Source organism: Lonchura striata, chromosome 11, assembly GCF_046129695.1.
Source record: "Lonchura striata isolate bLonStr1 chromosome 11, bLonStr1.mat, whole genome shotgun sequence".
Classification (NCBI taxonomy): Eukaryota; Metazoa; Chordata; class Aves; order Passeriformes; family Estrildidae; genus Lonchura; species Lonchura striata.
In genome coordinates this window covers 24,388,942-24,412,692 of record NC_134613.1, presented here as the reverse complement: position 1 = coordinate 24,412,692, position 23,751 = coordinate 24,388,942, and the positions used below count along the sequence as shown (strand labels likewise).

Here is a 23,751-nt window from a genome sequence, read left to right as displayed (position 1 = left end):
CCAGTGTCCCAGGCCCAGGGAGCTCCCACACTATGGGCATAGGGGTGACAGTGCCAAAGGGCAGGACAGGACTGGAGCTGCCAGAGGAGGGGCTGGTGCCTGCCAGGGGTGGGGGGCACAGCAGTGCTGCCCTTGGGGAGCAGCCCTGTGCATGGCAGAGATGACACAGCTGTGTATAGCTCCACACTTCCTCCTTCCCAGCACCATCCGCAAAGGGCCCAGCTCCCACAGAGCTTGGAGCACTCATCCTGCTGCTTTGAATAGGCTTTGCAAGGCTGTTTGCAGCGGATGGGGAGGGCCATCTCTGCTGCACAGACCAGATGGGGGGTAGGAGGGTGTGAAATGCAAAGGGCCCTGGCCACTGGCGCAGGCAGTGCAGGGCAGCAGTTGTAGCTCAGGCTGTCCTGGTGCTCGGCAGACCTCCCCTGGCTGGACAGCGGTGCCATGGGCTTTGGGCCGGAGCTGTGGTGCCCGCAGGGGCACAGTGCACTGCTGCGGCTGCAGGATGGGGAGCTGCGCCTCCTGGAGCTGATGAAGAAGTGGATGTCACAGCGGGCCAAGAGTGACCGGGAGTATGCAGGGATGCTGCACCACATGTTGTCCCAGCTGGAAAAGCAGGAGGGCGCTTGGCAGCTCCATGGCAACCATGGTGGTCAGATCGAGAAGGTAGGGATGCCTCAGAGTAGGACTGCGCCCTGCAGAGCCCGTGAGGTGCTGGAAGATGCCATCTCCACACCATCCCTGACTCGCTTTCTTGCAGTCCTGGTGGGTGCTGGTGAGCCGGACAGAGACGCTGAGCCAGATCCTGCGGCGGCATGCGGAGGAACTGGCAGCGGGGCCGCTGGCCAAGCTCAGCCTGCTCATCCGCGACAAGCAGCAGCTGCGCAAAGCCTTCGACGAGCAGTGGCAGCAGCTCAGCCAGGAGTATAGCCGGGTACGTTGGAGCCAGCAGGGGAACAAGAGAGTGTGCTGGACCCACTCCCTGACTGTGTCCCTCTCCAGACGACGCAGCAGGAGATGGAGAAGCTGAAGGCGCAGTACCGAAGCCTGGCCCGTGACAGTGCCCAAGCCAAGCGCAAGTACCAGGAGGCCAGCAAAGGTGCCAACCTGGCCCCTGTCCCCTGCGTGCCCTCCCAGCTTCCCTATGGGTCAAGGGTGGCTGGAGCATGACCCGCACTCTGTGGAAACTACAGCCCAGCCTGCAGCGGGTGGGAGTTCTGGGGTTGGGCAGCATAGAGAAGAGCCCAGCCTTACCTCCAGGAAGCCAGTCAGAAGTCTGGGGGCCTTGGGACACCACACTGTGGGTCAGGAGCATCTCTGTGTCACAGTGTGACCACCCCAGGGTTATCCCCCTGTGGCCCTGGGACCCTCTCCCAGCCCTCACCCTCTGACCCGTTCCTGGGTGCTGGGACAGGTGATGTGCTGGCAGTTGGGGTTTTCCACAGCCTCTCTCCACAGACAAGGAGCGGGACAAGGCGAAGGAAAAGTACGTGCACAGCCTCTGGAAGCTCCATGCCCTGCACAATCAGTATGTGCTGGCTGTGCAGGCGGCTGCAGTGCACCACCAGCACCACTACCAGCGGGTGCTGCCCAGCCTGCATCAGTCCCTCTACAATCTGCAGCAGGAGATGGTCCTCATCCTGTAAGAGCCCTGCCTGCCCCGCTGCCCACCCCATGCCCCACTGTCCATCCTGTGCCCTGCAACCAGCCCTGCACCCCACTCCCTACCCCTGGGCACACCCATGGCCCCCCAGAACCAGAACTGCTCCCGCAGAAAGGAGATCCTCAGGGAGTACTGCAGCATCAGCAGCCTGGTACAGGAAGACCTTTTGGCCACGCACCGGGAGATTGCCAGTGCCATCCAGGCCATCGACCCTGCCACTGAGTACAGCAGCTTCATCCAGAGCCACCAGTATGGCTCCACGCAGCCGCAGCCTCTCTGCCGGGTACGGCCCTGCTGCCGTTGGGCGGCAGCGGCCGGCATGGGGCAAGTGGAGGCAGAGCTGTCCTGGATGCCCACAGGTACGAATCTGAGGTCCCACCAACCGTGTCCTTTGATGAGAGCCTGCTGGAGGACACAGAAAACCTGGTGCCAGGGGAGCTGCAGCTGAATGAGCTGACCCTGGAAAGTGTCCAGCACTGGTGAGTGGGACTAGATGTGGGCAGGAGCAGGTGAGGGGCAGGGGCTAGTCCCCCCACTGGCACACATCTCTTGCAGCCTGACATCGGTTGAGGAGGAGTTGGTGGCCGCCACGGAGGCTGTGAATATCAAGGAGCAGCAGATGCAGGAGCTGAAGACAGAGATCCATGATGAGGAGCAGGGCCGGAGCCCCGGGGAGCGGTGAGGTGCAGCAGAGGGGGGTGAGGGGCCAGGGCAGCGGGTGCTGATCACCTTGTCCCCTCCCCAGGGTGCACTTGTTGGGCAGGCGGCAGGGGCTGCATGAGGCGCGGCAGCAGCTCGAGGGCTGCCTCTGTGCCCAGGCCAAGCTGCAGCTGCAGCGGGACGTGCTGGCCAGGAAGCTGGCAGAGTTGGGCACCAGGGACCCCCTGCCTGCCCTGCCTCTGCCCGAGGATCGGCAGTCCGTCTCCTCCACGGTGAGTCAGTCTGGCCTCCTGCGCTCTGGAGGCTGCAGGGGTGGGGTGCACAGCTGATGCGCAGCCCCTGCCTCCTTCCAGGAGCAGGAGCGGAGCGGGGCCAGTGCACTGGAGACCCTCAAGAACCACATCACAGGGATCTTCAGCCCAAAGTACTCGGTGAGTCCCTGGGTGCCACCCTGGTCTCCACCCAGCTGCCTTGCTGAGCTTGTCCTCTCCTTTCTGGCCACACAGCCCCCCTTGTTTCAGCACCTCCAGATTCTGCTCCCACCTGCTCTGGGCACAGCTTCCAGACACTGCTGCTGCCCCACCTCTGGCACAACTCAGGAGTGTGAATGGCTGGGCTCACCTTGTCTCCTTCCAGCTGCCACCCCCCGTGCCCCTAATCCCAGATGTGCAGAAGCCGCTGTGCCAGCAGGTCTGGTACCACGGGGCCATCCCACGTTCAGAGGTACAGGAGCTGCTGACCTGCAGTGGGGACTTCCTGGTGCGGGAGAGCCAGGGCAAACAGGAGTACGTGCTCAGCGTGCTGTGGGATGGGCAGCCCCGGCACTTCATCATCCAGGCTGTCAGTGTGAGTGACCATGAGCAGGGGGCATGGCTGGGGTGGTTTGCAGGGGCACTTTACATGGGCAGTTGGGGGTTCCTGCCCATCACAACCTCTTGGCCTCCCTCCCTGCAGAACATGTTTCGGCTGGAGGGTGACAGCTTCCCCACCATTCCGCTGCTCATCCAGCACCTCCTGCAGAGCCAGCAGCCCATCACTCGCAAGAGTGGCATTGTCCTGGCCAGGGCTGTGCCCAAGGTGATACAGCCAGAGGAGAGGAGGATGGGACCTTCTGCACAGGGGCAGCTCTGCCCGGCCCTTTCTCTTGTTGATGGCTGGGCTGAGAGCCACAGGCATGCTTCTCCAGCTAGACAGGGGAACTTGGACCTGGGGCTCTGCCTGAGAGGGGCCTGCAGGGGTCTGTGGGCCAGGGGCAGCTCACTGGTGTCTGTTTGCTGCAGGACAAATGGGTGCTCAACCACGAGGATGTGCTGCTGGGGGAACGCATTGGTCGGGTGAGATGGGGTGCTGTGGGGTCTGCAGGAGGGCAGGGCTGTCCTCACAGCATCTGCAGGAGGACAAGGGTTGCCTTGGGCCACATAGTGAGCTGAGCCTGCTGCACCTGTGTCTCGGAAGGGTAACTTTGGGGAAGTGTTCAGTGGACGACTGCGTGCTGACAACTCCCCTGTTGCTGTGAAATCCTGCCGGGAAACCCTTCCGCCTGAGCTCAAGGCCAAGTTCCTGCAGGAAGCCAGGTCTGTGTGGCTGTTGGGCTTCTCCTGTCACATCTGTCCACTCTTGGAGCTGTTTGATACTGCTGGGACTGCACCACCCTCGTGCTGAGGGCTGTGTTCCTGGGCTGGCTGGTCAGAGTGCCCTGGGGATGGCAACAGGTGGCTTGTGCCCAGGGCAGCCGGGGCCCCTACACTCACAGTGCCCATCCTTGTTCCCACAGGATTCTCAAGCAGTATAGACACCCGAACATTGTGCGGCTCATCGGTGTCTGCACGCAGAAACAACCCATTTACATTGTCATGGAGCTGGTGCAGGGTGAGTGGCGCCATCCCCGTGGTCCCCATGCACCCACGCGTGGGTGAGACTGTCAGCGGTGCCTGGCACCCACCGCCTCTGCAATCTGGGCACAGGGGGGGACTTCCTGACCTTCCTGCGCAGTGAGGGTCCCCACCTCCGGGTGAAGGAGCTGGTCAAGATGACAGAGAATGCTGCTGCTGGCATGGAGTACCTGGAGAGCAAGCACTGCATCCACAGGTGGGCCCTGGCAGGACGGGGGAGCCCTGGAATCCTAACCCCCCCACCCTGTGCCAGGGGAAGCCCCAGGGACAGCTGGGCACACGGCTGATTGCTTGGGGCTGTCTCAGGGACCTGGCTGCTCGCAACTGCCTGGTGACGGAGAGGAACACCCTGAAGATCAGTGATTTTGGGATGTCACGGGAGGAGGAGGATGGCATCTATGCCTCCACAGGGGGGATGAAGCAAATCCCTGTCAAGTGGACGGCCCCTGAAGCACTCAATTATGGTACAGGATGGAGCTGGGCATGGCCTGGCAGCCCGCAGCTTATCTGGGAGCCAGGAGTCTGGCACTGTCCCACTCCTACACACCTGGTCCTGGGGAGGGAGGCAGAGACCCCGAGCACCTCAGCCCTCAGGAGCATGGGCACAGCTGGATAGTGGTGACATGCGTGTCCCCTGCCAACACCATTTGTCCTGCCCCACGTCCCCAGGCCGATACAGCTCAGAGAGTGATGTCTGGAGCTTTGGGATCCTGCTGTGGGAAGCCTTCAGCCTGGGTGCCGTCCCCTATGCCAACCTCAGCAACCAGCAGACGCGGGAGGCAGTGGAGCATGGTAGGGAACATGGCTGGGGCTGGCACCTGAGAGCCACCATGAGCTGTGGGTCCAGCACTGTGAAGCTGTGCCTGTTGGATGGGCCAGACAGGGTTGTGGAGGGTGAGGGGCCGGTGATCCATGTCCCCATCCATGTTGCCCCAGGTATGCGGCTGGACCCTCCTGAGCAGTGCCCTGAGGAGGTGTACCAGCTGATGCAGCGCTGCTGGGAGTATGACCCCCGCAAGCGGCCCAGCTTCTGCACCATCCACCAGGACCTCATTGCCATCCGCAAGAGGCAGCGGTGACAGGGAGCACCAGGGGCCCTGGATCCATCCCATGGCAGTGCCTGGGGGCACAGCAGAGCCCTGTCTGGGCAGCGGGTACTGCGAGGTGGCCGTGTGGTGCTTGACCCCCAGGGCAGGGGCTCCTGCATACCTCAGGGTGGGACATGGTGCCCGCAGCTCCTGCCCTGCTTCATCTTGTACAATAAACACACGAGCTCTGCAGCTGTGCATCTAGGATCTGCAAGGGGACGTGGACTTGTACTGCACTGGGGATGGCACTGGGAATGGCACTGGAAATGGCACTGTAATGATGCACCAGGACGCGCAGCCAGTGCACCAGCATGGGGTACCAAAAAGAAGTACCAGAATGGGGCACACTTAGATAGGGAAATGGCATGGGGAGTACTGAGACAGAGCACTGGGACAGAGGGCTGGAACAGGACCCTGGGACAGGGTACTGGGATGGGACACCCAGATGGGACACCCGGATGGGGCACACCGGGACAGGGTACCGGGATGAGGCACACCGGGATGGGGCACACCAGGAGGCCACCGGCATCTCGACTGGGCTGCGGAGCTGTGTGGGGCCGTGCGGAGCCATACGGGGCCGTGCCGTGCCGTGCAGCGCTGTGTCGTGCCGTGCGGTGCCGTGCGGCTCCGCGGCGCCTTGCCGAGCTGTGCCGTGCCGTGCGGGGCCGTGCCGTGCCGTGCGGGCTCCGCAGAGCTGTGCCGTGCCGTGCGGTGCCGTGCTGCTCCGCGGCGCCTTGCCGAGCTGTGCCGTGCCGTGCAGAGCCGTGCGGTGCCGCGCGGCCTCCGCAGCGCTGTGCCGTGCCGTGCCGTGCCGTGCCGTGCCGTGCCGTGCCGTGCCGTGCCGTGCCGTGCCGCGCCGCGCCGCGCAGAGCCGCGCAGAGCCGAGCCCCCGCTCGCTGCCGGCTCGGTGCCGCCTCCCGGGCCGGCCCGGCGGGCGGAGCGCGGGCGGGGCCCGGCCTGGCCCATCCCGGCGGGCCCAGCCGGGCGGTGTGAGGGCCTGGCCGGGCTCGGAGCCGCCCGGTGCGGACGGGCTGGCGGCGGCGTCGCCGTCGGTGCCGGCCCGGCCTGTCCCGGTCCTGCCCGGCCCGGGCCGCCGCCGCGGGGCCTCGGCGCGGCGGGCCCGGCGCTGCCCGGCCTGCGCGGCCTCCCCGCCCCGGCCCCATCGGCAGATATAAATACCCGCAAAGGATCAGGCCAAGCAGGACGCGGTGAGGCTCTTGCAGGAGGACGCAGGAGGCCGCGGCGAGGGGCTGCGCTGCCCGAGCTGGCTCCCCCCGCAGCCCCGGCGCAGGTGAGTCCCCGCATCCCTTCGGGATGAAGCTGAAGAAGCAGGTGACAGTGTGTGGAGCTGCCATCTTCTGCGTGGCCGTCTTCTCCCTCTACTTGATGCTGGACCGGGTACAGCATGACCCCACACGACACCAGAGTGGGGGCAACTTCCCCAGGGTGAGTTCCGAGGGTCTGGGATGAGAGAGAGTGGTCCTGGGATGGCAAACGGAGACATTCAGCCAGGAAAATTAATGGGGAGCTAGCCCTGGCCTCTGGGCATTAGGGTACCAGGGCCAGGGCTGGCTCCCCACAGCTGTGGGTGACCTCCTGCCCCTCGCTGTGCCCTCTGTGTCCCCAGAGCCAGATCTCGGTGCTGCAGAACCGGATCGAGCAGCTGGAGCAGCTGCTGGAGGAGAACCATGAGATCATCAGTCACATTAAGGACTCAGTACTGGAGCTGACAGCCCATGCAGAGGGGCAGCCAGCATTGCCCGAACACCCCCTGAATGGCTCCTGGGTGCTCCCCCCTGAGAGTCGCCCAAGTTTCCTCTCTGTGTCCCCGCAAGACTGCCAGTTTGCTCTAGGGGGCAAAGGACAGAGCCCAGACCTGCAGGTGAGGGCCTGGTGGCTCTGCTAGCATGAGGGGTCCATACCTGGGCATCCTGGGCATACCAGGCTCTAGTCTTTCAGGGGTCTCTCAGCACTGTCTCCTACCAACAGATGCTGGCTGTGTACTCCCTGCTGCCGTTTGACAACCAGGATGGCGGTGTCTGGAAGCAGGGCTTCGACATCACCTACGAGCCCAACGAATGGGACACAGAGCCTCTACAGGTGTTTGTGGTGCCACACTCACACAATGACCCAGGTGAGAAGCAGGGATTAGCCCATTTCCCACTACTGTGCAGTGCTGGCAAACCTGGGCCCCCCACAGTGACCCCCACCTGTGCTTCCAGGCTGGATCAAAACTTTCGACAAGTACTACTATGACCAGACGCAGCACATCCTCAACAGCATGGTGCTGAAGATGCAGGAGGACCCACGCCGGCGCTTCATCTGGTCTGAGATCTCCTTTTTTTCCAAGTGGTGGGACAACATCAGTGCCCAGAAGCGGGCTGCTGTGCGCAGGTAGGGCTGCTCACCTGGCCCTATTGCCCACCTAGCTCCCAGGCAGGCTGAGGGCAGAGGGTGTGTGAGCGAATGGCTCTAGGGACTAGAAGGCTGCCATGGGCCCTGCACTGCTTAGTGTGGGGTGCCCTCAAACTGCCAGCAGCCTCCCAGTGCCATCATATGTCAGAGCCACTGCCTTGTGGAGTCAGAGGCTGGGAGACAGATCTTGCCCTGGGCCCCTCCCTGTGCTAATTGGGCTGGGGAACTTGTATACAAGGCCCAGGGCACCCATGGAAGGGTGGGAGACCTGGAGAGCAGGATTGTGTGGTGAGGCAGGATCCCCTTCTCTGCCCCTTGCCCTGAGAGCATTGGAAGACACAGTGGAGGGGGAATGGGCTGTGGGTGGCATTGGGCTGTGGAGGGATGACTCTGCATGGGGACAGCATGACAAGGGGGGAATGGCAGTGGTGGCCGTGGGGGCTGCAGGTAGACTGTAGGTGGCTCAGGGCAGGGGGACTCTGCAATGAACATGTGTCTCATGCAGGGCTCTGGTCACATCTTGGGTGTCCCCCTGACAGGCTGGTGGGCAATGGGCAGCTGGAGATGGTGACAGGCGGCTGGGTGATGCCTGATGAGGCTAATTCCCACTACTTTGCCATGATTGACCAGCTGATTGAGGGGCACCAGTGGCTGGAGAAGAACATTGGTGAGGGCCAGGCAGATGGTGGCTGGGGGCCTGTCTAATGCGCTGCAGGCCCCCAGGTCCTGACAGCACCCTCCTCACGGGAAGTGCTGCTGGCCCAGCATGGGGCTGATGGGTCTCTGTGCCCCCAGGTGTGACGCCGCGGTCGGGCTGGGCCGTAGACCCCTTCGGGTACAGCTCCACCATGCCCTACCTGCTGAAGCGCTCCAACCTGACGGCCATGCTCATCCAGCGCGTGCACTATGCCATCAAGAAGCACTTTGCTGCCACCCAGAACCTGGAGTTCATGTGGAGACAAGCGTGGGGTGAGGGGCTGCTGGGAGGGGACTGCAGAGGGGACTGCACGGTGGGGCAGGTGGCAGCAGAGAATGGCTACCAGCTGCTTTTCTTTGCAGATGAGCCAAGCACTGGTAGGCAATGTCTCTGCCCTGTGGGGCATCCTCAGGGTGACTTTCCACCTGCCCCCAAGTCTAGCAACATATTGGGGGAGGCTGCTGTGTCCTCTAACCTCTGAGATCTGCTCTGTCGAACTACTGACTTTGGGCCCCCCTGCTCAGGGACAGGCAAGGGAGAGCCATTGCTGGTGCTCACATGTCCTTGATCCCACAGATCCAGACACGAGCACCGACATCTTCTGCCACATGATGCCCTTCTACAGCTATGATGTGCCTCACACCTGTGGCCCGGACCCCAAGATCTGCTGCCAGTTTGACTTCAAGCGCTTGCCTGGAGGCCGGATCAACTGCCCCTGGAAGGTGCCTCCCCGTGCCATCACTGATGCAAACGTGGCAGAGCGGTGAGTGGGGCAGGGGCAGGGGCAGGGGCACACGACTCCCAGCCTTGTGTGGGCCGTCAGGGGCCAGCCTCATGCCCTGGCCCCCGCACAGAGCCCAGCTGCTGCTGGACCAGTACCGCAAGAAGTCCAAGTTGTACCGCAGCAAGGTGCTGCTGGTGCCCCTGGGAGATGACTTCCGCTATGACAAGCCACAGGAGTGGGATGCCCAGTTCCTCAACTACCAGCGCATCTTTGACTTCCTCAACTCTCGGCCTGACCTCCATGTGCAGGTATGTGTGGAGAGCTCTGTGGAGCTGGGGGCAGCAGGAGGCCACAGCAGAGCACAGTTGGAGGGGTGAACAGTCCTGTGAGGGGTGATAAGAGCCCCCACTGCAGGAGCCCTGGCTCAGGACTGCACATGCTGTCTTGCAGGCACAGTTTGGCACGCTCTCTGATTACTTTGATGCCCTGTACAAGAAAGTGGGCATTGTGCCGGGGATGAGGCCACCCGGGTTCCCAGTTCTGACTGGGGATTTCTTCTCCTATGCGGACCGGGAGGATCACTACTGGACAGGATACTACACCTCCCGGCCATTCTACAAGAGCCTGGACCGGGTGCTGGAGGCCCACCTCCGGTGAGGGGCGTGGGGCTGGTCCATGGGGCACAGGAGGTGTGTGAGGGGCACGGGTGAGGGGTGGCCAGGCAGTATGGGATCTGGACAGCCCCCGGTCTGTCCCAACTGCCAACACACAGTGCCAAACCCTCACCCAGTCCCAGGGCAGTGTGTGCCTTTGCCACCCCACTCCCAGGGCAGCCCCCCAGTATTGTACACCAGGGTAGGGACCCTCAGTGACTCTGTCCTTGTGCAGGGGGGCAGAGATCCTGTACAGCCTGGCACTCGCCCACGCCCGCCATGCCAGTGCAGATGGCAGGTACCCACTCTCTGACTACGCCTTGCTGAGCAACGCCCGCCGCAACCTGGGCCTCTTCCAGCACCACGATGCCATCGCTGGCACTGCCAAGGAGGCTGTGGCCGTGGACTATGGAGTCCGGTGCGTGTGGGGGCCAGGGCGCCCTCAGAGCCTGTCTCAGAGTGGGGCTGGTGGGCTCAGGGCTGGGAGACTGGTTAGGTATGGGGATGCTGTGGGGAGGTTCTCCCTCTCATGGGGGGATGTGGAGGGTGGTGGGGCAGTCCTGAGCAGATGGGGCTGATCGTCCCAGGTGACTCACTCTGCCTCTGCCTAGGCTGCTCCATTCCCTCACCAACCTCAAGCGTGTCATCATCAATGCTGCGCACTACCTTGTGCTGGGGGACAAGGACACCTACCACCACGACCCGGCTGCACCGTTCCTTGGCATGGTGAGCAGCACCAGCCCCTGGCTCCCTGCACTCTGGCACACTGTCCCCATGCCCCCGGGAACAACTCCGTACTGCAGAGGCCAGGAAGATGGCCCCAGATTGTGCCCATGTCCTTGGGCCCAACTGGCAGGGGCGTTGGGCACACCCCAGCTCTTTATTGCTCCTCCCCAGGATGAGACACGCTCCAGCCAGGACTCTCTCCCAGAGAGGACAGTGGTCAAACTGGGCACCTCACCTCGGTAGGGCCTCCTGCCTTGCTCTGGGGACTTAGGGGACTGTGGGGAGGCAGTGAGGGAGTACCTGTGAAGCTGTGGGTAGGGGCAGTAGATCTGTAGGTAATGTGGAACATGGGACATCTGGGATGCTGTGAGGCTGGGATGCCATCCCTGTGTTACCCCCCCACAGGTTCCTGGTGGTGTTCAACCCGCTGGAGCAGGAGCGCCTGAGCGTAGTGCCAGTACTGGTGGACTCCCCTCACGTGCGTGTGCTCTCCGAGGAGGGGCAGCCCCTGCCCTCCCAGCTCAGTGCAGTGTGGAACTCTGCCACTGATGTGGTGCCCAATGTCTACCAGGTATGGGGTGCCCCACAGCCCATCTGTGCCAGCCTCCCATCCCGCACACTGCCAGGACACACCAGCAGCCCTGCTCTGTCCCTGCCCCACAACATGAGATCCCACAGCTGTCGGTCCTCCAGGTCCCCATGCATGTCCCTCCTCAGCAGAGGCCCCACAGTGCTGAGCAGGGTCTTTGCCCCACTGACCCCCAGTCATTCCCTAGACAAGGGGGCTGGCTCAGGTCTCCATGCTGCCTGCAGGTGTTTGTCCTGGCCCGCCTGCCTGCACTAGGGCTGCGCGTGCTGCAGCTGCACAAGTCCTCGGATGGCCACGCCACGCCAAGGTCCTCCACGCGCCTCTACCTGCACGGCCGGGACATGGCCGTGCACAAGCCCGAGGCTGTGCCTCTGCACGTCTTCCCAGCTGCTGCTGATGACTTCTGCCTGGAGAACCAGCACCTGCAGGCCTGCTTTGTGGGGCGCACGGGCCTGCTGCAGGTGAGTGCAGGGCTCTGACAGGATGTGGGCTGGAGGAGGGGAGGGGTAAATCCTGCTGCTTCATGCGCTTACTGTTGTGCTGGCACACACCTGCAGAGCCTGCGGCTGGCTGGGGAGAAGCAGGGGCAAAGGGTGAGCAGTGAATTTCTCGTCTATGGCACCAGGACCTCCAAGGACAAAAGTGGGGCCTATCTCTTCCTGCCTGACGGGGAGGCCAAGGTACAGAGTCCACCCGTGGAAGGCAGCTGACAGCTGTGCCTGTAGGTCCTCAGGCAGCAGCATCAGCACAGCTATCCCTCTCCCCAGCCCTATGCTCCCAAGGACCCCCCAGTGGTGCGGGTGATGGAGGGACCCCTCTTCTCAGAGGTTGCCAGCTACTACCAGCATGTCCAGACCGTGGTGCGGCTGTACAATGTGCCAGGTAAGATCTGGAGGCTGTGCCAGGTGTCACTGGCCCAGGGAACTGGGCCATGCTGCCCCTGGGGCTCAGCCTCTCACTGCCTACCTCAGGGGTGGAGGGCCTGTCCCTGGATGTGTCCTGCCTGGTGGACATCCGTGACCACATCAACAAGGAGCTGGCCCTGCGCTTCAGCACTGACATTGAGAGTGATGACACTTTCTTCACGGACCTCAATGGTTTCCAGGTACACAGCAGGCTGGGGAGGGGCAGCAGCTGCCTACAGGGGGACAGTGCTCTGGCACCAGGCACTGTGGGATCCACCTCTGGTCACTGGTCTGTGTCCCTTGGCAGATCCAGCCCCGCAGGTACCAGCGGAAGCTGCCGCTGCAGGCCAACTTCTACCCGATGCCTGCCATGGCCTACATCCAGGACATGCAGAGCCGCCTGACACTGCTCACAGCCCAGGCCCTGGGGGTCTCCAGCCTCCACAGCGGTGAGCTGGGCTCTGTGCCTTGGGCACCTGCTGTAGAGCTAGGGCTGTCCTCCCCAAGGGAAGGAGGGTGCTGCCGGCTGGGCAGGGTGCCCTGCTCCTATTGTCACTGGGGGCTCTGTGCTGTGAGGTGTGGCTGGCGCGTGGTAAAGCCTGAGCTGCAGGGACTTGCTCTCCACAGGCCAGCTGGAGGTGATCCTGGACCGGCGCCTCATGCAGGATGACAACCGGGGCCTGGGCCAGGGACTGAAGGACAACAAGCGTACCTGCAACCGGTTCCGGCTCCTCCTGGAGCGCCGCAGCACTGCCAACAAGGTGCTGGCTGTGAGGCGGCAGGACGGGAGAGCCCAGCCCTGCCTTGGGATGGAGCAGGCTGGAGGCATTTGCAGAAAGCTACATGAGATGGGATGCAGTGTCCTGTCCCCTCTTGTCCCCTTGTGCTGGCACTGGGCAGGGATGGGCCTGGAGCAGGGGGCATGGGGAGAGCAGGATGTGCAGTGGGTCTGTCCCTGTGGAGCCACATTGCCCTCATAATCACAGTGTTCTTGTCCAATCCCCTCGCTGCCCTCTATGCGTGTGCTGTGCCACCCATCCAGAGCTCCGGCTTCTTTTCCAAACTGATCTCCATGTTTAAAGCCTTGAGCTTCCCTGGCACCAGGACTGGCAGCCGTGAGGTAATGGCCAGCCTGGCCCTGCTGTCTCTCCCTGTCTTGTGCACTAGCTGCTAGCCACTAGTCTAGCCAGGCTTGTAGCAGGTCTGTAGCCTGACCATCAACTAGCTGGGGTCCTGTTTGGGTGCTGGGGCGGGGGGGGCTGCTTGGGCAGGGGCAGCTCTGTGTACACTGTGCTGGCAGGTGCCTGGTCTCAAGGCACTGCTGGAATGGAGGTTCTTTGGGCCTTGCCCAGGCTCTGCCTGGCTTTCTGAGCCCACACTTGACCTATGTGCTGCTTGGCAGGTGCAGGACGAGCGCCCCATCAGCTTCCCCTCCCTGCTGAGCCACATCACCTCTGTGCACCAGAATGCCGAGGCCTTGGTCATGCCAGTGGCATTGGAGAAGCCAGCGCTGCCAGCCCTGCGCTCCTTTGTGCCCCTTGCCACCACCCTTCCTTGCGACTTCCACATCCTCAATCTGCGGATGCTGCAGGCAGAGGTGAGCTAGGGCCCGGGGCGGTGGGACTCTGGTGGGAGTCCTGCCCCTGCTGTCCCCCGTGCTGTGCCTGACGCTCCAGCTCCCTGCAGGATGAATCATTGCCCTCAGCTGAGGCAGCGCTGATCCTGCACCGCAAAGGCTTTGACTGCAGCCTGGAGGCCAAGAACCTGGGCTTCAACTGCACCACCAGCCAGGGCAAGGTAGGGCCAGGCTGCCCCCATACCTCCGCTGGGTCAGAGCTGGGCTGGGACCTCGGCATGGCAGTCATGGCACGTGTCAGGCTGCCTTGGGCACAGTGCTGCCCCAGGCATCACATCCTCATCTAGGCCTCCTCGCTTCTTCCTCCTCTCTCCTCAGCTAGCTCTGGGAGGCCTGTTCCAGGGCTTGGAGCTGGGCTCCCTGCAGCCCACCTCATTGACACTCATGTACCCGCTGGGCACAGCCTCCAACAGCACCAACATCCATCTGGACCCCATGGAAATCGCCACGTTCCGCATCCGCCTGGGGTAGTGTCAAGCAGGAGAGGAGTGGAGTGGCTGGACAGCACAGGAGCAGCACCAGTGCAGCAGTGGAGTGGCTGGCAGTACTGTGACAGGCACGGGCAGGAGGGGCCAGACTGGCACAGGCTGCTGCTGCCACTTCCTAATTTATTAGTTCCATGTTCTCAGATGGATTTTGGACTGACTGCTGTGGCAGGGCTGGACCAGGCGTTGCTGGACGTGGCGCCGGATGGGCTGAGCGTGGCTGGGGAGGGCTGCAGGCTGGGCTCTGCTGCTGCTGGTGGGACAGACACTGCTGCCTGCCACAGGCAGGCTGCCCAGGAGGGCAGCCACCCTGATGGCTGGGGCAGGGGCCCCTGCAGGGCTCCCCCTGCATGGCAGGGCAGCAAGGGGAGGCCAGGAGCACCGGTGGTGTTGGGCAGCTGCCTGAGGAAGTGCTGTGGACTGGGGACTGACCTCTCCTGGAGCTCATAGGAAACACAAGGCTGTTTCCAAGGGCCCTGGTGTTATGTGTGGTTTGTGGCTCTCACTCGAGAGTGGGAATGGTGTGCTGTGGGGAGACAGGGCCTCTGAGGCAGGCAGAGACCAGCTTGAAGGTCTGGCCAGGCACCTGTGAGAGTCTGGTGGCATGGCCAGGCCCAGCTGTGCTTGGAGGCAAGCAGTGCCTGGTGCTGGGCAGGAGCCAGGGGGATGGGAGTCAGTTCCTTGTGCGGGCAGCAGTGCCTGGGTGAAGTGCGGGAGTGCCTCCCCCAAACCCAGAGCCTTTAGCCCCTTTTCAGAGTGAGCCTGGCGGTCCGCTCTGCTGGGGCTGCAGTGGCTGAGTCGCAGGTAATTGCACCATGTCACCAGAGCATCCTCCTGGTTGCTGTGGGAACCACAGGTCATACTTCCTGGCCCCTTGGGGCTACTTACTCCCAACGGCCAGCAGGGAGGGCATTGGGAAGGACTGGGTGAGGTGGGGAACTGCCTCAGCTCTGGCTTGGTTGGGTTGGACTGGATGAGCTTAGAGGTTTTCTCCAACCTAAATGATTCTGTGATTCCACGATTCCTGCACAACCCCCAGCACATCCACATCCCATGGGTTTGGCCCCTGGAAGCTCAGCACCTCACAGCACTTGCCCTGTGCCCTGGCCTGGTGCAGCGCCCTTTCAGGGACTTCCCGGATGGGCCCATGTGCCCAAGTGGGGCCCTGGACACAGCAGCTGGTGCCATGCATCCAGCTGGGAGTGGAGCCTGCTGTCCTGCTCCTGGCCCCAGAAGCTCATTAGTGATGCTCCCGCCCCCAGCCCAGTCCCTGTGGGCAGAGTGAGTGCAGGAAGCTCTAATGGCTCTGAGCGGCTCTTGGTGGAGGCTGCGATGGAGGCGGGAGCAGGAGGGGCTGTGGTTTCTGCCTCCACTGGAGCCAGAACTGCCTCTGCCTAGGGCTGGCTGAGAAGATGCTGGCTGGGCACCTGCTCCAGCTGCTCCTTACCGCGGCTCTGTTCCCCAGCATCCTTGGGACAGGTACAGCCCCATTCCTGCCCCTCCTATTCCCTGAACCCATCCCTGATGGGGCCTTGTCCCTTGAGGGTTGCTCCCCGACAGCCCAGAACAGAGGTTGGGGGTCTGTGCTGGGAGGCAGTGGTCTGCAGTGAGAGGTGGTGGTCCATACTGGGGATGGTGGCTCAGGTGTGGTGGTGCTGGGGCTACTCCTGCTGCAGCACATCTGCGGTGTCCAAGTGCTGTTCCCACAGGGTCACAGGGAGGGGTTGAGCACGGGGGCTGGGGGCTGACCTGATGTCCTGGGCGTTTTCCCCTCCTCTCTGCCACCAGCACCGCCCCTGCCCACGTTTGCCCTTGCCGAGGCCTTGGTGAGCACCGGAGGTCACAGCATACACAGGGCCATGGCACCAGAAGGCAGTGCCAGGGGAGCTCTGCTCCGCCACTGCTGCCTCGTGGGGTGTAGCCTGCTCTGAGGGCCGAGCCAGGTAGCCCTGTGCCAGGTTAGCCAGGCTCCCTGGGGCTGGGGAGCCCTCAGCCCAGGCCAGCCCAGCCCTGCTGGGACTGGGAGTCCCTGCTCTGCTGCATCATGGCAAAGAGCATGTCGCTGGAGCCTGTCCTACAGGCACTGCACAATTCCTGTGTTCTCCTTCCCTGCCCTCTCCAATGCGTGCTCCCCGCTGCAGTCTCGGTGCAGAACCTGCACCTCTGCGAGGGCTACGTGGGCCCTGATGGCCGCTTCCACCCCGGCTTCTACTGCCCGCGGCTGACCGACCCCCCCGGCCACCGCTACTGCTGCCAGCCCAGCCTGGACACTCTAAAGTCCTGCTGCTCTCAAGTGGCCCTGGAAGCCCTCACTGGAGTGAACCTCTCCAGCCTGGCTAGCCCTGGTCTACTCCGGTGAGCAGGGCTGCAAGTGGCCATGCTGTTGAGGATGGGGGGCCCTGGGGACTCCTGGCACACCCCCAGGGGCTTCTCCTGGTTGCTGGGGCAGGGGCTGTGGTATCTTTTGAAGCCCTCAGGGGGCCTCGGATGGCCCTCCCCAGTACCAATGGGGCTGCCCCTCCTGAAGTGCCCCACCCTGCAGGAACCCGCTGGCCCTGCCTTTCGTGGGGCTCTATGGGCTCCTTGTCCTGCTGCTTATGGCCATCGACCTCTGCCACTTCTACTGGACCCGACGGTGCCACCTCGGCCGCCTGCTGCCCCGCGCCTGCCGCGTGCCCCGTGGGCTCCCGCGGGGGCAGCCGGCCGGCGCCCGTCCTTCGCACCGTGTCCCCCGCGGGACGCGCCCCGGCCGGGGCTGCTGAGGGGCGGCCACGGGCAGGGCAGGGCTGTGCGCAGGGGGGACGGCACCCTGGGGGACGGGGGGTCACGCTCATACCGGGGTGCAGCACGGGGGGTTTGGGGGGACACTCGATCTGTGGGGCTAAGTACGAGGTTAAGTACGGGGAAACACTCACACTCCGGGGCTAAGTTCGGGGTTAAGTACGGGGGGACACTCATACTCCGGGGCTAAGTTCGGGGGCTGTACCGGGAATACTCGCACTCCGGGGCTAAGTACGGGGGGGGGGGGGGGGACACTCGGGCTCCGGGGCTAAGTACGGGGTCTGTACCGGGGGATACTCGCTCTCCGGGTGCAGCGTGGCGGGGGATGCGTGGCGGGGACACGCGGGGACACACGCCGGGCTGCCGCCGGTCGGTGCTGGCACCTCCGGGCCGCGGGGCGGCGCTGCAGGCTCGGCCCGCCCGCCTCCGGCCGCGCCCCGTCACGTGGCAGGGGCGGTGGCGTCCGGGTTCCCCAGGCGATCGGCGGTGACGTCACGGGCGTGGCGCGATGGAGGAGCCGGTGAGCAGGGCCGGGCGGGGCCGGGCCCGGGGGTCCCTGTCCCTGGGGGTTCCTGTCCCGGGGGTCCCTGTCCCGGGGGTCCCTGTCCCAGAGGTCCTGTCCCGGGGGTCCCTGTCCCGGGGGTCCCTGTCCCGGGGTCCTGTCCCGGGGGTCCCTGTCCCGGGGGTCCCTGTCCCGGGGTCCTGTCCCGGGGGTCCCTGTCTCCGGGGTCCCTGTCCCGGGGTCCCTGTTCCTGGGGGTTCTTGTCTCCGGGGTCCCTGTCCCGGGGGTCCCGGTGGTGCCTGTCCCGGGGGTCCCTGTCTCGGGTCCGTGCGGGCCCGGGGCTGTGTCCCAGCCGGTGCCCCTCGGCAGGTGACGGCGGAGCAGCTTCGGGCGCGGGGTAACGCGCTGTTCCAGGCGGGGGATCACGGGGCTGCCCTCGCTGCCTACACGGAGGCTTTGAGCCTGAGCGACACCGCGTCCGAGCGCGCCGTGCTGCACCGCAACCGCGCCGCCTGTTACCTGAAGCTGGTGAGCGCGGGCGGCAGCGGCCCTGCGGCCTGCAGGAACCTGCCCGGCTGGCTGGGGCTGTTCTCAGGCAGTCACAGTGTCTCTGATCTCTTGCAGGGAATCTTTGTCTGGGGCAGGGGGTGAACACGAGGAACTTTAGGGGCTTGAGGAGACCAGAAGTGCCTGAAAAGCTCTGGGGGCCGTAGGGCTCCCTGGACACCTTCTGAGGGCTGTACTCTGGGAAAGACAGGGTGGGAAAAACACTGTGCTGGCTCCCTGTCTACAGTAACGCTGTTCTCATCCTGTCCCCAGTCCCCAAAGTTAGGGGTGTAGGCTGTGTGGGGCCTGTGCCAGCAGTGCTCAGGCATTTTTCTCTCCTATCTCTCCACAGGAAGATTACACCAAGGCGGAGGCTGATGCGACTAAAGGTACTGTCCGTGGGGCTGGGGGACCAGTCCCTGAGCTGCCCGTGGGGGCAGGCCCCGGGCTCTGCCACTGACCCCTTGTGCACAGCCATCGAGGCTGACGGCCGGGATGTGAAGGCGCTGTTCCGCCGCAGCCAGGCACTGCAGCATCTGGGCCGCCTGGACCAGGCCATCAGGGACCTGCAGCGCTGCGTCAGCCTGGAGCCCAGGAACAAGGCCTTCCAGGAGGCCCTGCGCACCCTGGGCAGCAGCATGCACGACAAGGTTGGCAGGGAGGACTGGAGGTGCTGGCCCGTTGTGGCTGTGGGCAGCAGGAGAAGCTGGGGAGGACTGAGCCACTCTTTCTGCTCTGTTGCAGATGAAGGCCATGTCCTGCACGGACTCGAAAGTAGAGCAGATGTTCCAGATCTTGCTGGATCTTGAAGAAAAGGATGCGGACAAGAAGCAGAAAGTCTGAGCTCAGGGAGTGGGGCGTAGTGCTGTGGCTGGGAGGAGAGGAGGGGAGGATTGTTGCCCCTGGGCCAGCGGTGGCTGAGTGGTGCTGCCTGGGCTTGCCCTTGCCCCCCTCAGAATGCTCCCCAAGACAGGGCCGGAGGGTGGGTGCCTGCAGCTGCTGGTGCACAACGTGCTGCCATGACCCAGACAGAACTCTCCTTCCCCAGGCTGCGCAGAACTTGATCGTGCTGGCTCGAGAAGAGGCTGGAGCAGAGAAGATCTTCCAGAGTGACGGTGTGCGGCTGCTGATGCAGCTGCTGGACACGGCCAAGGCTGACCTGATGCTGGCAGCCCTGCGCACACTGGTGGGACTGTGCTCCGGCCACCGCTCTCGTGTAGGTCCCACCACACCCTATGGCTGGGCCCAGGGCAAAGCTGGGGAGGCTGCAGAGTGTCAGACAGGGGAGCTCTGAGCTGTTACCTGCCAGGCCTGAACTTGTGAGAGGAAGCCATCCTGATAAGGGGCGGGGAAACGGCCAGGCTTTCCCAAGGCCTCCGGAAGACAGGTGTGCTTGTACCTGCAGACCACAGCCATCTTGGCAGAACTGGGAGCACCCCGTCTTGCAGCGGTGTTGGGAGTGGAGCATGAGCAGGTGTCCCTGGCTGCCTGCAACCTGCTGCACGTGATGTTTGACTCCCTGAAGGAGGGGCTGCAGAAAGACTTCCGCGGGAAGGAGGATGCAGTGGTGCTGGGTGAGTGTGGGCTGCCTTGGCTGGCTGTTGTATGGGGAGAGATGCAGGTAGGTGCAGAGGTGCCATGGGGTTTTTTGCTGCTGCCCTGTCACTGCTCCCTGCAGCAAAGCTGGGCTCTGATGCAGGGTTAACAGGAGGCAGAAGCCCCTGGTCATGGCAGCATCTCTGCCAGCTGTGCTGCAGTGGGGGTGAGGCTGTGCCCAGGGTGCTGACTGCTGGGGACTGTCTTTTTTGGAAGATTCCTCCAGGGACCTGAAATTGCTGATCAAGCACCTCTTGGAGCTGCTAGTGGTGGAAGGGGCCTCAGCACATGGCCGTGACAACGCCCTCAACCTGCTTATCAAGGTGGTGCCCAGGAAGTCACCAAAGGAGACCAACAACAGCCTGAGCCTCTGGGTGATTGATCAGGGTTAGTGGAATGGCTAGCAATGTCCTGCTGGGGCATCGTGCTCCTCTGCCCCAGGTCTGCTCATGCCACTGCGCCCCTCACTGGGCTGTCTGACCTTTTCCAGGCCTGAAGAAGATCCTAGAGGTGGGCAGCACAGTGTGTGGCAGCGCGGGCAGCCTGCCTGTGACAGAGAACAGCCGGATGAGCACCTCTGTTCTGCTGAGCAAACTGTATGAGGACCTGAAGTGTGATGCCGAGAGGGAAAACTTCCACCGTCTGTGTGAGGACTATGTGAGGTGAGCCAGGGTGTCCTGGGAGTGACGGGGGTTTTGTCACCTGCAGCCTGGCAGCACCTGTCAGGGGGTCAAAGCTGACTGGGGACCTGCTGTGGGGGGCGTCAGCAGGTGGGGCAGGAAGAAGCAGGTGGATCATCCTGACCCTTTCTGGTGGTCTTTCCCTGAAGGAGCTGGTTCGAGGGGCACGAGCTGCCGGGAAAGCTGCGGGCCATTCAGACAGTGTCGTGCCTGCTGCAGGGTCCCTCAGATGCAGGGAACAGGGTGCTAGAGCTGGAGGGGATCATGGACAGTGTGCTGTCCCTCTGCGCCTCTGTCCGCGAGGCCCACCAGCTAGTAGCGGTGGAGGCGCTGATCCACGCAGCCGACAAGGCCAAGCGCGCCTCCTTCATCACGGCCAACGGCGTCAACCTGCTCAAGGAGATCTACAAGCACAGCGAGAGGGACAGCATCCGCATCCGTGCCCTTGTGGTGAGCACGGTGGGACAGGGTGGGACAGGGCTGAGCCCTAAGGTGGGCTGTGGGTGCGGGACCACCGCTCACAGCGCTGCTCCCCACTGCTGTGGGTCCAGGAGACACATCAGGTTGCCTACATTCATTCGTGCTCCCACACTTCTGTTCCTGCCTGCAGGGGCTCTGCAAGCTGGGATCTGCTGGAGGCACGGACTTCAGCATGAAGCAGTTTGCTGAGGGATCCACCATGAAGCTAGCCAAGCAGTGCCGCAAGTGAGCGGGGCCAGGTGTGGGGGGTGGCAGGTGGGCAGGGTGCCCCACAGCTGGGATCCCTGCAGCTGGGCTGTCCGCAGCCCCCACAGCCAGGCTCAGGGACCCCTCTCCCAGGTGGCTCTGCAACGAGGCGATCGACGCGGGCACGCGGCGCTGGGCTGTTGAGGGCCTGGCCTACCTCACCTTCGATGCAGATGTTAAGGAGGAGTTTGTGGAGGACAAGGCAGCAATGCAGGCCATGTTCCAGCTGGCCAAGGTGCATACCAGGAGCTGTGGGATGGGCACCCTGGCACCAGGGAAATGTGCTGGAGCAGGTGTGGGGCTCATGCTCTGAGGGGGATGTGTGGGAGAAGCTGGTGGGCTCCAGTCCTGGCTGCTCCTTCCTGCTGTGAGTGTGACAGGTGCCCACTGTCGCCACAGTCAGAGGACAGGAGTGTGCTCTATGCTGTTGCCTCCACGCTGGTGAACTGCACCAACAGCTATGACCATGAGGAGCCGGACCCGCAGATGCTGGAGCTGGCCAAGTATGCCAAGCAGCACATCCCGGAGCAGCACCCCAAGGTGAGCAGGGCATGGCTGTGCTTAGGGGGAGAGTGGGAGAGTGGGTGGGTGGGACACAGCCTGGGGTCCAGGTGGGGACACGGTGTCCTTGAGGCCCACAGGGGTGGGGTCGGGCACCTCACCAGGTGCTGGTGCTCCTGAGCCAAGTGTGACCCTACCTGTGGGACAGGACAAGCCAGAGTTTGTGAAGCGGCGGGTGCGGAAGCTGCTGGTGGCTGGAGTGGTGTCAGCTCTGGCCTGCATGGTGAAGAGTGAGAACCCGGCGCTCACCAGCTCCTGCCGGGAGCTGATCTCCAGGTGCGGCCTGCCGGGGACAGGAGGGAGCTGGGTTCCCAGGCTGCTGGCATCCTGTTGGTGAACTTATGTGCCTGAGGTGAAGGCCAGCTTCTGGACAGTAGGGGGGATGTCCAGGAGTCTGGTGCAGCCTGGGCCCACTGTGACTATCAAAGTGCTGCAGCAAGTCCCACTTGGTCCTTAGAGTGTTCCTGGCACTGGTGGAGGAGGCAGAAGACCGGGGTGGTGTGGTTGCTCAAGGAGGAGGCAAGGTGAGAGTATGGACCCTGCTGTGCTCCAGGGGTGCTGGGGCTTGGGGGAGCTGGGGCTCTGTTGTTAACAGGGCTGCACTGGCTCCCTTGGACATGAGGCTGGGTAAAGCTGTGGCTGCCCTGGGTGCTGTGGCCTTGGCTGCAGGACAAACTGCATTTTCTGCCCCCAGGCTCTGATCCCACTGTCCCTGGAGGGCACTGAGGTGGGGCAGACCAAGGCAGCGCAGGCCCTAGCAAAGATCACCATCACCTCCAACCCGGAGATGGCATTCCCTGGGGAGCGGGTGAGTGCTGGGGCTGGGGGCTGGGTCTTCCAGGCAGGGGCTCAGGTGGGAGCAGCAGTAGGCATTCACTCAGTCCCATGTGTTGTGTCTCCACAGATCTATGAGGTGGTGCGGCCCCTGGTCAGCCTCCTGCACCTGCAGCGCACGGGCCTGGAGAACTTTGAGGGGCTGATGGCCTTGACCAACCTGGCTGGCATCAGCGAGAGGCTGCGGTAGGTTGGGGGAAGAGGGCAGTTAGCTGTCCCCTTGGGCCTGGCAGGCTGCCCTGGTCAGGGAACGCTCACTGCCCTCTTACTTTCCAGGCAGAAGATCCTGAAAGAGCGGGCTGTGCCCATGATTGAGGGGTACATGTTTGAGGAACACGAGCTGATCCGGCTAGCCGCAACTGAGTGCATGTGCAACATGGCCATGAGCAAGGAGGTGAAGGCTGGGATGGGCTGGGGTCTGTGCTGGACTGCTGGACTACCACACCCCCCTGATCCCTCCTCTTTCCCCTGTGCAGGTGCAAGAGTTGTTCCTGGCTGAGGGCAGTGACCGGCTGAAGTTGATGGTCCTGTACAGTGGGGAGGAGGATGAGAAGCTGCGGCGGGCAGCCTCCGGGACCCTGGCCATGCTGACTACCCTGCATCCCCCCATCTGCAAGCGGATTCCCCAGGTGGTGAGTGCACCCTAACAGAGTACCCTGTGTCTCATATTCCCTCCCCAGCATGGGAACTCTGGCCTCAGAAGACAGGGAAACTTGGGCCCAACTCTGAGATGGGTCTGTAGGGGGGAAGCTGGGACCCTTCTCTTGGGGTCCCTGATGATGTTGGCCGCACTCCCCTGCAGACGGTACACTGGCTGGAGATCCTGCAGGCCCTGCTGCTGAGCCCCAGTGCGGAGCTGCAGCACCGTGGTGCCGTGGTGGTGATGAACATGATGGCAGCTGCTCGGGAGGTGGCCGAGCAGCTCATTGCCAGCGAGATGCTGGAGATCCTCTCTGTGCTCGCCAAGGACAAGGACAAACCGCGGGTGGCCCAGGCGGCCCAGGAGAGCCTGGCACATGCAGTGGCTCATGGCCTCATCAAGCCCAACCCCGACCATGCCTGAGAGCCCCGGGGCTCCACACTGCTGCACACGCTGCCGAGGCCGGAGCTCACACGCTGCTCTCTAGCCGGCCCTGGCGGGTCTGGCCGCACGCGGAGCTGGCTCAGCACTGCCCGGGGCTGGGGCCACGCTGCCCCCGGCGGCGCCCGCCCGGTGCCCGGGCCGAGGGGGAGGACAGGGCTTGCCGCTGCCTTTGCCACCGTCTGCCTTAGCCGGGAGGGCCGAGCCGGGGCGGGAGCGGCGCGGCGGAGCTAGCCCCCCCGGTAACACTAAAGCTGCTCTTGGACCACGGCCCGGTCTCCGTCTGTCCGTCCGCCCCTCGCCGTCATCTC

General features: G+C 63.6%; 4 protein-coding genes across 7 annotated transcripts; all 4 read left to right on the top strand.

Moving 5' to 3' along the window:
• Positions 1 to 415: 415 nt before the first annotated feature.
• On the top strand, positions 416 to 5,495 carry FES (FES proto-oncogene, tyrosine kinase). Its single transcript, XM_077785980.1, has 18 exons — positions 416 to 666; positions 761 to 934; positions 1,003 to 1,099; positions 1,459 to 1,642; positions 1,775 to 1,912; positions 2,023 to 2,142; positions 2,219 to 2,341; positions 2,409 to 2,595; positions 2,677 to 2,754; positions 2,960 to 3,169; positions 3,278 to 3,400; positions 3,604 to 3,657; positions 3,779 to 3,897; positions 4,098 to 4,192; positions 4,288 to 4,411; positions 4,522 to 4,679; positions 4,885 to 5,007; positions 5,152 to 5,495. Exons 1-18 carry the CDS (start codon positions 445 to 447, stop codon positions 5,292 to 5,294), a joined length of 2,472 nt encoding a protein of 823 aa, XP_077642106.1. The 5' UTR covers positions 416 to 444; the 3' UTR covers positions 5,295 to 5,495.
• Positions 5,496 to 6,405: 910 nt separating this feature from the next.
• On the top strand, positions 6,406 to 14,607 carry MAN2A2 (mannosidase alpha class 2A member 2). 3 transcript variants are annotated; one of them, XM_021541816.2, is made up of 23 exons: positions 6,407 to 6,749; positions 6,931 to 7,185; positions 7,293 to 7,437; positions 7,526 to 7,697; positions 8,258 to 8,385; positions 8,514 to 8,687; positions 8,992 to 9,178; positions 9,270 to 9,447; positions 9,590 to 9,792; positions 10,028 to 10,210; positions 10,404 to 10,518; positions 10,690 to 10,757; positions 10,924 to 11,089; positions 11,332 to 11,568; positions 11,665 to 11,787; positions 11,875 to 11,989; positions 12,079 to 12,212; positions 12,320 to 12,461; positions 12,640 to 12,773; positions 13,055 to 13,132; positions 13,415 to 13,609; positions 13,699 to 13,809; positions 13,967 to 14,607. In XM_021541816.2, the coding sequence occupies exons 1-23, from the start codon at positions 6,618 to 6,620 to the stop codon at positions 14,117 to 14,119; spliced, it is 3,528 nt and encodes a 1,175-aa protein (XP_021397491.2). In that variant the 5' UTR covers positions 6,407 to 6,617; the 3' UTR covers positions 14,120 to 14,607. The 3 variants fall into 3 exon arrangements, with proteins under 3 accessions (XP_021397490.2, XP_021397491.2, XP_021397489.2); XM_021541815.2 differs by lacking the exon at positions 13,055 to 13,132 and having other exon boundaries at positions 6,406 to 6,749; positions 13,971 to 14,134; XM_021541814.2 differs by lacking the exon at positions 13,055 to 13,132 and having other exon boundaries at positions 6,408 to 6,749.
• Positions 14,608 to 16,189: 1,582 nt separating this feature from the next.
• On the top strand, positions 16,190 to 17,404 carry LOC110476692 (protein shisa-like-1). The gene is made up of 3 exons (XM_021541853.2): positions 16,190 to 16,488; positions 16,676 to 16,812; positions 17,229 to 17,404. The coding sequence occupies exons 1-3, from the start codon at positions 16,190 to 16,192 to the stop codon at positions 17,402 to 17,404; spliced, it is 612 nt and encodes a 203-aa protein (XP_021397528.2).
• Positions 17,361 to 23,710, top strand: UNC45A (unc-45 myosin chaperone A). 2 transcript variants are annotated; one of them, XM_021541811.2, is made up of 20 exons: positions 17,361 to 17,434; positions 17,786 to 17,944; positions 18,315 to 18,351; positions 18,437 to 18,612; positions 18,707 to 18,799; positions 19,011 to 19,178; positions 19,368 to 19,536; positions 19,775 to 19,945; positions 20,049 to 20,220; positions 20,388 to 20,688; positions 20,849 to 20,943; positions 21,058 to 21,199; positions 21,364 to 21,504; positions 21,674 to 21,801; positions 21,983 to 22,049; positions 22,220 to 22,333; positions 22,430 to 22,545; positions 22,636 to 22,753; positions 22,836 to 22,991; positions 23,162 to 23,710. In XM_021541811.2, the coding sequence occupies exons 1-20, from the start codon at positions 17,423 to 17,425 to the stop codon at positions 23,420 to 23,422; spliced, it is 2,796 nt and encodes a 931-aa protein (XP_021397486.1). In that variant the 5' UTR covers positions 17,361 to 17,422; the 3' UTR covers positions 23,423 to 23,710. The 2 variants fall into 2 exon arrangements, with proteins under 2 accessions (XP_021397486.1, XP_021397487.1); XM_021541812.2 differs by lacking the exon at positions 17,786 to 17,944 and having other exon boundaries at positions 17,398 to 17,434.
• Positions 23,711 to 23,751: the final 41 nt, after the last annotated feature.